Consider the following 12,416-nt stretch of genomic DNA (forward strand, 5'->3'; position numbering starts at 1 on the left):
TTTACAGGCATGACAATATCCTTGTATGTGTTACCTAAAGTAAAATTATTCTTCAGTCACTCACCTGCTAGACCAGCCAATGCGATCAAAGCAAACATATCATTTGACGAACTGAGGAAAGGCTTTAATGATCTAATCATGTCCAGATCGCGTAGTCGAGCAATATTTGACTCTCTCATCGACATGTTGTGAATCAGTGTAAGCGAATACTCCAATAACTTTTCCTCACGTTTCTGAAAAATTCAGTATAGCAAAACTAATATATAACTAGAATATTCTTTTGTAGAAAAGCGCATGTCTCCCCTAAAGCAGAGTAGAAATAGGCAAGAAGTCGATAGGAGCAAAAGTCAAAGAGACATTGATGGTTGGCTGCAATAGGGATAATCTTCTTGGCATGTCCAATCATCCAATTAAGCTTCAACGTTCTGAGTTTAGTGTTTCTCAGTTATGGATTGGAAACGGTTTTCCATGTTCTGGCCCCAGTAACCTTGACCTTTGATCGAGTGGGCCCAAAATAAATAGGGTCATCTACTCTGCATGTCTAATCATCCTATGAAGTTTCAACATTCTGGGTCAAGTGGTTCTCAGGTTATTGATTGGAAAGTGTTTTTTCCATGTTCAGGTCCCTTTGACCTTCACATTTGCTCGAATGACCCCAAAAACTATAGGGGTCATCTACTTTCTAAGTCCTACCACCCTTTCAATTTTGAAAGTTCTGGGTCAAATAGTTCGAAATTTATTAATCAGAAACCCGTTTCCATGTTCTGGCCCCTGTGACCTTGACATTTAATCATGTGACCAAAAATCACTAGGGATCATCTACTCTGCATGTCCAATCATCCTATTAAGTTTCAACATTCTGGGTCAAGTGATTCAAAGTTATTGATCGGAAACGGTTTTTTCATGTGCAAGCCCGTGTGACCTTGACCTTTGATTGAGTAACCTAAAAAATAATAGGGGTCATTTGCTCCGTAAGCCCTATCACTCTATGAAGTTTGAATGTTCTATATTAAATGGTTCTCTAGTTATTGGTCGAAAATGAAGTGTGACGGACAGATGCCCCTGTGACCTTGACCTTTGATTGAGTGACCCCAAAATCTATAAGGATCATCTACTTTGTAAGTTCTATCACTCTAAGAAGTTTAAAGGTTGTGGATTAAACGGTTCTCAAGTAATTGATCGGAAATTGCTTTCCATGTTCTGACCCCTTTGACCTTGACCTTTACCAAAGTGACCCCAAAATAAATATGAAGTTTTAACTTTCTGGGTCAAGTGATTCACAAGTTATTAAACGGAAATAATTTTCCATGTTCAGGCCCCTCTGACCTTGACCTTTAACTGAGTGACCCGCAAAAAAAACAACAATTGGGGTCGTCTACTTTATAAACCCTACCATCCTATGAAGTTTGAAGGCTGTATGTCAAATGGTTCTCCAGATATTGAAGGGATATGGTGTGTGACGGACGGACGGGGAAAAAATATGTTTAGTAAATATCTTTTTACTCCGTAAGTCACATAATGAAATCGAAAGTGTACGAGCAGACAAGTGAATTTATATCCACCGCCAAAAAGGTTATATTGTTAATAAGGAGACAGTATTTTGAAAGATATAATAATTAAGGCCACGCCAAATTAATTCCTTTGTCATCGGAATTTTTCCAAAAAATTTAGGAGCGAGCGAGCGAAATAAAAATAAAAATATTTGTTTTTGGATATCACTTACTTCTGGAGCGGACGAGGAGCGATTTTAAGAAAAAAATAAAAAACCTTGTCACAAAAGTCAACAAGCACTGCAAAAACATATCAAAATGGCTTGAAAATACATAAAAGAACCAAAGATCTTTAAATATAGAAGGTTTAATTACAAACCGTTCCCAAAATACATTACAAACATTTAGACTTTTAAACAAACTGGAGGGACAACAGGCGGATACAAGAAAATCTTGCAATTTGACCGTATTTCTAGTGTATAGAACTAATGTGTTTGCTAAGTTTTATCCTAGGCAAGCCAGTACCCTGGCCACATAAAGGGTTTTGCCTTAGATTCTATGTCACTACATAATAATAAGAAAGCTGTTACTCTCATGTAGTGTATAACAGAAATCATTAAATATATATGGAAAATTCTGCAATTAACCCACCTGAGTACATTAGGTATACTCATGACCTATATATCATAGTGTCTGTCAACTTTCATTGCAATTTCACAAGATACCAGGAAATCTATCATCCACTGATGGCCAAATTCACTTGTAAATTCAATGACAAATTTTGCACTTTCTGTTGTTCTTTGATTTCACATTTAACTTTGGCAGATAAGGAAAGACTTACTTTTGATGATGCAAGTCTTAACAATAAATGCATTATCACCTTCGGTTTCTTTTAGTTAAATAGATCTGATGGTACCCATTAACAAATCTGAAAAAGGATCTATAAACAGTTATATAATATTCTTGTTTTTCAACTCTACATGAAAAATAAAAAAGTAAGCCTTTAATGCATGTTTTCTTGGATTGTGAGTTTGTAAGCTCTTTAGGATTCCTTTGCCCTAATAAAGTTCCATACCCCTTCTCCGCAAGAAAATTGTGTTCATTTTACATAGCTGATAGAAGCAATGTTCCAGTCCTTAAAATCAAAGTTATTTCAGCAATACATTATTTATGATGTAACACTGTATGTGAAGTCCAAACTGAATTATACCACCTGTTCATCATTTAAGTACTACCAAATTACTGCTGATATATGTGTATAATTTTAAGGATTTGCAGCAAAACGTTGTTTTAATCACTAGCCATTATTAAATGACACAGTTTTAATTCATGAGAAATTGATGTTCATCTTGAGAAAAAAAATGTTTTGCGGAAACTCTTTCTAATGATCTTTCAAGGATTTATTTATACAATCTTACTGTAATTTCGGCTGTCAGTTTTGCAAACTGGGGCAACACAGAGCCTCAAACATGTTCTTCTGGTGTTTTAATGGACAATTATGATAAAAAGTATTAAATTTTAGAAATTACTATCGCTTCACAGTGAAAATAAGGGCCCTAAACAGTGAAAAACGCCCACTCTTAAATTTTGAAATCGGTCTGCAAAAACTGAAGCGAGCGGAAGCTGATTTTCAAAAAAAAATATTTGATTTTTATTTTGGAGAAAAATGGAGCGGGAAATCCTTTGTCCAAGTAATCATTTTGGTGTGGCCTAAAGGGAAATAATTTAGCAGTTATTGAAGAGGTCCTGAGAACATTTTCGTTTGCACCACTGTCCAGTGGTGATCTATATTTGCATGAAATTTTGTGAAGAAACATTCATGGGTTACTTTGTGGGAATTTATGAATTTAAAAACAATTAAAGGGCAATAACTCTGCAGGTACTGAACAGATGCTGATGAAAGATAAGCAAGCACCACTGCCCTATGCCCTATAGTCATCTATATTTATTTTAAATTTCATGAAGATCCATCAATAGGTTACGTAGATACAGTTTTTTACCAAATCAAGAAGAAAATATCTCCTTTTACATGGTCAAGGGGCGTAATACTGAATGTGAGCAAAGGTTACTGTATCCGCTAATTAATAATTCTGTGCGATTTGGTGGTTCTAGCTAAAATACTTTTCGAATTACAAGTATTTACAATTTCAGATGGACATATGGGCTTCCGCACATACATACGCATGGACTAATTAAGAAGGCGGGGGAGGAAATGTAGTAGGATTTAAGAAAATAGGTATATTGCAAAGCAACAGGAAGTATTTAACAAATGTGGATTTTAATCAACATGCTTTTTCCTGCCTGCCAGGTCAGTTTTGAAAAACAATAGGGCAGTTAAACTTATTTCCAATTTAATTGGTATTGCTTAAATTTTAAGTGGCCATTCAGTACCTGTGTAGGAGTAATGAGAAATCATCCACTAGTATTTCATAGCTTAGTTAAATCATCTAAGAAGACTTCTTACAATTTATTTGAACATGCACATTAGTTTCACCAGTCAGTCAGCCTTTACCCAACCTATAAATATTTCCTGCTTTGTTTTGTAAAATATTCCCAATGTTTTTACCAATACAATCTTTGGAAGCATAGAATGCAACCAATCAATATAATAGCAGACTCGGTTTGATTGAGTTCATGAGAGGTAATGGAGGTAATGAAATGTGCAACACCTCTTACCCCCCCCCCCCCCCCCCCGCTCCCCCCTCCCACTCCCCTAGCACCGGCTTAAGCGGAATTCTATTATACATAATTATATTGAATTGACTCCATGATCCCAAAAGTCAACACACATAATTTACCACACATGATAGGCAGTCTGATACAATTCGTAAAGTCTAAAACTGTGATCACTAAGCACTGATACAACAATCTCCAAACAGAGGAACAAAATTGTTTTCAGGAAAAAAGGCTGTCATAATGTGTAAAGCATCTGAATCCTTCTATAGTCTACTTCAAATTACAGACCCCACAGCAATGCTGGATGACATAATATGAGATTTCCAAAAAAAAGTACCGTGTAGTCTTTCTGTCATTATTTGTAATTAGCTTCCTCATGAATACGTAATTACCAAATTTCTGAGAGAAATTTAAGATATTTTCTTATACATGAAATAAGAGGTTTCCATCCCAGAAACACAAATGAGAGTGATCACCGGTTCTGTTATATCATTTAAGTAAACTTACGTTTAGTAGCGGTTCAACTGTTCCTAAATGCCTCTGCTGTGTGTCTTCTAGGATCTGTTTCATCAACTTTACAAATCCAGATTCATTTGCCATGGCAACAGCTAACTCATCCGAGTCGTCACTAAAGTTCAGCAGAGTTAACATGCTTTTTGAAAGAAGAAGATATTTCCGATCATTCTGTTTTCCATCTTCTAACTGCCATACATTCTTGTATGTGTTCATAATGATTTCACAACTCAAATTAAAAAACTTAGTTTCAATCATAATTTTTGCAATCTCTTTTCTGAATTTGATTATTTCTTCTAACTCTATGCCGTCTAGGACAGACTCACTTTGATAAAATCGTAGCATAGAATTTCTAATCTTTTCGACATATTCTCCACCTTCTGTTTGTCGAGTTTCAAGTGCGACTACTTCATTTGCTGTACTTCTTAGATTCTCAAATGTTTTCTGTTTAAATTCTGCAATCTCTTCATCAGTCATTAGTTCCAATTTGGCAACCATTTCTTCACTTTGGGTCTTTGCATTTTCTTGTCCCCGATCTTTAACATCATCTTTTTTCTTTTCATTTTCAATTCCTTTAGAGTCCTGTTCAGTTTTTGCTTTTTCATTTTCATTGTCCAGTGACACCTTCTCATCTGGGGCTTGGGGAGGATGAGAATCAGTGTTATTCAATGGTTGAGGTTGTGGAAGATGCGAGTATATTTCTGTACTGTCTTCCATTTTCTCAGGTTTACTGTGGTTTTAAATGCTGATTCAGTAACTGGAATTGCTGGTCTTCTCTCTAAGTGAACTATCTGCAACAACACGAAGACCTGAGGCTTAATAATCTAAAACAAGAAGAAAACAAGAGAGTGAATAACAATATCATCTCTGTTCTCTGAAGAGGCTTTTAATTTAAAGTAACCTTTACCCTTATAAATTTCTAAAATTATGACGTACCGTTAGATTTAGCTTTAAGACAATTCGACCCTGGGTCGGACATATTCTTATTAGTATGACCCTGGTTGGGAATTAGCTTTAAGCTATTTCATTTAGTACGATGGATCCTGGGTCAGACAGATTCTATTAGTATGATCCTAGGATCATACTAAATAGAATAAGTACGACCCTGAATTAAGATAAATCTATTTAGCTTTACGACAATTCGAATTAGTACGACCCTGGGTCGAACATATTCCAATTAGTTTTAAAACAATCCCGAAATAGTATGACCCTCAATATTGCAGCAGCCATCTTTAGTACGACCCTGGGTTGGACATATTTCAATTAGTATGGTCCTGGGCCGGACATATTCTAATTAGCTTTAATACAATTCTGATTTATAATGACTCTGAATTACAGCAGTCATTTTTAGTACGACCCAGGGTCGGACATATTCAAATTAGTATGTATGACCCTGGGTCCTACTATATTGAATTAACTTTAAGACATTTTATTTAGCTTTAAGACAATTGAATTAGTCCGACCCAATACCAGAATGCACCAAATTCACCAACCAGTGAAATCAGGTGTTATATTTTCTCGTACTTAATCATCTATTTATAGAGGCCACCATAGGCAAGATCATAAAATGTAACTATCAAGTTTCCATGGTGGCGTTAGGGATATAATAAATGGAGTACTTACGCAAATACAAAACATCGTAAATGACGAATCTATTAAGTTTTCGCTAATGAGGCTTAATTAAATGTGATAAAATCTGGCTTGATTTTTCAATTTTCGACCGGGCCAGGCCAGACCAGGTCAGGACAGAGATCAGAACATACCGTATTCAATTATATTGCCCCCGTGTCCAGATGTCCCCAGTTATTCAGAAGTACAGGTTCTATGATATTGAAACTTGACTTGGTTATTATTTTAATGTATTATTCAAGATATATGTAGTCATGCACCTGGATTACTGCAACATTCACAACAAAGATTATAATCATTGGTTGCAAAAAAAAAGGGGGGGGGGAAAGATGCTACATAAGCAAGATCAAATATATATCATAAAAATATCAATGTAATCAGAATTATAAATCATGATATAATTATATAACATTTTATTTTACTACACTGCAAAGAAAAAACACATGGGTTATTTGCCAGTTTAATAACTTTTGATAAAATTGTTCTAGAAATACAGCGACAATACTTACCTCTCATTCTTTGTGAATTTAAATTAAGAAGAACTAATTTATTCATTTTTGTCATTTATGTTATATTTGATATATGCATTAATAAATCATATACGTTTTGTACTGAAGGTGCTTATGGTGAATTTGTTGTAAAACACATTATAATAACAAACATGCTTACATAAATACGTTATGCTAGTAAACAAAAGTATCAAAAACAAAACTCATTTTTAATACAAAACCTTCGAAAATGATAATTGATCTGGATTTCACCGAAACCTATTAAAAGCAACGCAAAACTAAATAGAAAAATAACATGAAAATTTTTTTTTGTAAAAGCTTCCACATACAAAAATGATATTATTAATTCAATTTATTTACATGATCTTCAATAATCTCTTAATGTCATATTATTGATTATTTAGGTCAATGTATGAGATACAGAGGATTGCAGTAAGGCTGACTGATCTATGTACGTATCAACAAAATGGTGCCCCAAAACAATAAAAAAATGAAAGAACAGACAGCAGTGTCCATTTAAACTAGAATTGTTTTGACATTCTGATTTATTACTTAGCTGATAGTCTCTGTGTCATATTTATGTTTGTACGTTACAATTAGTTGCTAATTACGTTCCGTTTGGGAGCTGCTGCCATTCCAGATGGAGGGCTCATGGGATTAGCTTCATTCTATTGCAGGGGTTTGGTAAAATGGTCATAAGAGTATCATTTATGTTCACTGCAAATAATCAAAATTTAAACAATACATTCAAACGGATTAAAAATGTTTATTTCTATAAAAATACATTCTTTTGTGTAGAAAGTAAATTCACCTATTTAATAAACAAGAGGGCAAAGATGGCCCTAGGTCGCTCACCTGAGAAACACACCATAACAGTGTAAACATGTTTGACCTAGTAATTTCATGGAAACAAATATTTTGGCCAATTTTCATTAAGACTGGATTAAAAATGTGGTCTCTTGAGTTTAAACAAGTATTTTCTTAGATATGACCTAGTTTTTGACCCCAGATGACCCATATTCGAACTTGACTTAGATTTTATCAAGGCAATCATTCTGACAAAATTTCATGAAGATCAACTGAAAAATAGCCTCTATCGCATACACAAGGGTTTTCTTTGATTTGACCTAGTGACCTACTTTTTGACCCCAGATGACCCATATTCAAACTCGACCTAGATTGTACCAAGGCAATCATTCTAACATAATTTCATGAAGATCAATTGAAAAATACAGCGTCTATCGCATACACAATGCTTTTCTTTGATTTGGACTAGTGACCTAGTTTTTTACCTCAGATGATCCATATTCAAACATGACCTAGATTTTATCAAAGCAATCATTCTGACCAAATTTCATGAAGATCAATTGAAAAATACAGCGTCTATCGCATACACAATGTTTTTCTTTGATTTGACCTAGTGATCTAGTTTTTGATTCCAGATAACCCATATTCAAACTTGACCTAGACTCTGTCAAGGCAATTATTCTGACCAAATTTCATGAAGATCAATTGAAAAATACAGCCTCTATCGCATACACAAGGTTTTTCTTTGATTTGACCTAGTGACCTCCTTTTTGACCCCAGATAACCCATATTCAAACTCCTCTTAGATTTCATCAAGGCAATCATTATGACTAATTTCATGAAAATCAGTTGACAAATACAGTCACTGTCGCATACATAACATTTTTCTATAATTTGACCTAGTGAGCTAGTTTTTGACCTCAGATAATCCATATTCAAACTCGATCTAGATTTTATCAAGGCAATCATTCCGACCAAATTTTCTGAAGATCAATTGAAAAATACAGCCTCTCTCGCATACACAAGTTTTTTCTTTGATTTGACCCAGTGACCTAGTTTTTGAATTCAGATAAACCATTTTCGAACTTGGCCTAGATTTCATCAAGGTAATCATTCTGACCAAATTTCATGAAGATCAGTTGAAAAATACAGCCTCTATCGCATACACATGTTGACAGACGACAGACAGACAGACGCCGAACATCGAGTGATCACAAAAACTCACCTGAGCATTGCTCAGGTGAGCTAACAACAGAATTTCAGTGTACAACTTAATGTTGTTTTGTTATTTAATGATAATCATTTTACCTGGCCAGTGTTCCTGGATTGTGTTCCATTGCTTATTTGCTCCAAACAAGTAACAAGCAATCAACAGTGTAGGAAGAATGATTTCTGACTACTTTCCTTATGTCAAACCAAACTTGCGACCACTAGATTCAGTCCTGGCTCTACTTACTAGTAGTGCAAGATTGAAAATTAGATACGACTTTTACTTATATACCCCTGTCTCGTGTATAAAAGGTTTTTATCATATTTTAGAGCTAGTTTTAAAGATATCCTATATTTATCTTTCACTGAAATAATTTACTTTTAGATACTACCTTTAAATGTAGAAAATCTTCATCAAATAGACTCAACTTGGCTAAACATAAATTATAAAATAACTGTATTTGTAGAAGTACATTCACATTTAAATGTTATAAATAGCAGTCACTTGTTATAAACTTTCCACGTTTTAGCTCGACTATTTGAAGAATAAGGAAAGCTATCCAACTAACCACGGCGTCGGTGTCGGCGTCGGCGTCAGCGTCACACCTTGGTTAAATGTTTCATACCAGTCCACATTTTGATAAAACCTTTTGACATGTAGATTCGAAACTTTCAACACTAGTGTACCATGTCCAGTTTTAAACAAGAGTGCATAACACCATCAAGGATTTTGTCTGAATGGTGGCCATTTTAACTTAAAAATCTTATTTAAGTCTATATAATGTAACAGATTGCCAGCAGATGAAATTTAAATGTAAACACATTCAGTGATACAGAAGTCATGAAAGGTTGGTTGAAATTAAATTCAGGTACATGACAGTCACTTTGGGTTAATAAGTCCTACACCCTCACCGTTGCCCCTGGCAGCCCATTGAGGGTCTGGAACAACTTGTGTATGAAAAGAGTTGGAACCACTGTCTTACCCTTGATGATCGTAAGAGGCGACTAATAGGGTCTGAACACTTGGTTTTGCTGTAACTCAGTTATTCAGGCAGGTATAAAAATCTTTATTCCATACTTCATGTTTTTATTTTGATGTAAATGAGATGCGAGACCAAAACGTTTAGTCCTGTTTTACACCATATAACCTGTACTGTGTTGGTGTACAGTAAAACCCAAATCAAATCAGATCAAAATTTGCCCATTTGATATATGGCTTGATAGTAGAAAGTGTTTTTTTTTCAAAATATGCTGTAGCTGGAACCAAAGAGCTATAAAAATAAATGCGAGATTATCTCCAGTTGCGATTCTGTGTATTTATACATCTTTGCTGAAACGAACAAATTATGCATTGGCTGACAGTTAGCCAGGACGGAGGTGGGGACAGGACACAGTTTTGATAAAGTTAGTCCCAGAATCATTCTATAAATATTCACTAAAGAATAATTCTTCTTTCTTTTTATACAACTAGATTCTATTTCATTAAGTTTGTACAAAAATACAAATGTCTAGAATTAAATATCAGTCCTGAAATGAAGGAAACAAACAAATAAATGCATTAAATTCTTTTATGAAATGAATAGAAAAAAATGCATGTTTCTTGTGCTGGACATTATTAGATATATCATATCAATATTTATTTTATATTAAATTTTGAAAGTTGGAAATCTATTTAGGCTGGAGTAATATCAATGAAGAAGCAGTCTATTGCCATTATGGGTTTGATGTATGGTACGTCACATAGATGCTTCAGTTTTGAGTGTATTATATTCTCTGCTAGATTAGCAATTTTCTGTACTCGAAGTGTGTTTAGAAACAGTCATTTATCTTTTTTATCTTTCAATATCTGCCTTTTTTCATGGCACGCAATATCCGAATTTGATTATCTGATATTTCCGCGATAATTATTTCTCATATTAAAGAAGTTCATTGTTTACTGAACAGTTCTCTTAGAACTCTTCGTGTTTAGATGTACCTTCTTTTTGGAGTGACTAATTCAAAGGTCCTTTAAGTCCTAAAATGATCGTGACACCGCCTTTTTGGTTTATCTGTTAAGGTATGAGAATGCTATAAGATTAGAAATGTCGTATCTTAAGGTAGCTCTGCACATTCGAATCAAAAAAAATTTCTACCATGTTGAATTGAAATAAACCGTGATTTTTCAAAATTTCGGAATATTTGTAGAAATTTTAGCAAAAAAAATAGGGTTTTGTGCTTGACTTTTTGCTAAACTGCCGTGAAAAATTTGGACCTCACACAAGTTTTCATAATGGGCTTCTATGGGAAAATCGCAATTTCGATAACATTTTCACGTATATAAGTTTTATACAATTTAGGGTTTTTATGAAACTTCTTACAGTCGTAAATAAACATACAGTATATAAGTGATGAAATAAAATTTATAGATCCGTGTGCTTGAAGTAGGAGGCATGTATCTTCTAAGATAGATTTTTTTTGTCTGACAGGTCAACACTATGGAATATGTTCCATACTGGCTGTTAAAATGCGGGTATGAACACATGTGTAATAAGGCTTGTTCACATTTCTATAAATGCAAAAAATCTCCATGAAAATGCTACAAAAATATCAAGTATAGGCCCACAATGAAATAAAAACAGGAACGGGCTTACGTAAAACGCGAAAATGCCACATTAACTGTGAGTTTTTTTCCGCCATTATCTGAATAGCCCGGAAGTGCTGCTTGATTACCTACAAGAGGTCGACAGTCAGTCCAATGAAACGACATAACACGTACAAAGAGTCGACTGTAACGATGGAAAAGCCCACATTTTAACATTCTGGTTCCTCTTAAGTCCCTTTAAACGGTCTGTGGCACATTTAGAAGGATGCACAGACTTTCAAGAACCAGTGCCAAGGGAGATAACACCACCCAAGTAGTTCCTGATTCATTTTAAATCATTTAGAACGGTCTGCGGCACTTTCAGGCACACCTGCAGACTTTCAGGAACCGGTGCCAAGGGAGAAAACATCGTCTCAATAGTCCTTGTTTCTTTTTGTATCATTTAAAACGGTCTGTGACACTTTCAGTAGGACTCGCAGACTTTCAGGAATTGTAGCCAAGGGAGAAAACAACACCCCATTAATCTCTGTGTCCTTTCAAAACATTCAGAGCTATCTGCGACACTTTCAGGAGGACTCGTATACTTTCAGGAATCGGTGCCAACTAGTATTATATCATGCTAAAGGTTCTTTACTCATTCTAAATCATTTTTCTTGGTCTGTGACACTTTCAAGAAGACTCGCAAACTTTCAGGAATTGGTGCCAAAGGAGAAAACACCGTCCCAATAGTCCTTGTTTCATTTTATATAATTTACAATGGTCTGCGACACTTTCAGGAGGACTCGCAAACTTTCAGGAATTGGTACCAAGGGGGAAAACACCGTTCAAGTAATCCATGCGTTCTTTAAAAACATTCAGAACTGTCTGCGACATTTTCAGGAAGATTCGCAGACTTTCAGAAATCGATGCAAATGGAGATTACATCATTCCAAAGGTTCTTAACTCATTTTAAATAATGTTTCTTGGTCTGCGACACTTTCAGGAGGACTCGCAGACTTTCAG

The 12,416-nt window shown here is 34.9% G+C and overlaps 1 protein-coding gene across 4 annotated transcripts in view; it reads right to left on the minus strand.

Moving 5' to 3' along the window:
• Nucleotides 1-12,416, minus strand: part of LOC123539907 (uncharacterized) — a 52,836-nt gene that overhangs the window by 17,588 nt on the left and 22,832 nt on the right. For 2 of the 4 annotated variants that reach the window (XM_053526978.1, XM_053526979.1), the window contains exons 2-3: nucleotides 4,674-5,470; nucleotides 65-233 (exon numbers count right to left, since the gene is read on the minus strand). In XM_053526978.1, coding sequence (XP_053382953.1) covers nucleotides 65-233; nucleotides 4,674-5,396 — 892 coding nt within the window. In that variant the 5' untranslated portion in view covers nucleotides 5,397-5,470. Of the gene's footprint in view, nucleotides 1-64; nucleotides 234-4,673; nucleotides 5,504-12,416 lie in introns of all 4 variants that reach the window. The other 2 variants (XM_053526976.1, XM_053526977.1) reach the window with 1 other exon arrangement.

This window comes from Mercenaria mercenaria, chromosome 16 (genome assembly GCF_021730395.1).
Source record: "Mercenaria mercenaria strain notata chromosome 16, MADL_Memer_1, whole genome shotgun sequence".
Lineage (NCBI taxonomy): Eukaryota > Metazoa > Mollusca > Bivalvia > Venerida > Veneridae > Mercenaria > Mercenaria mercenaria.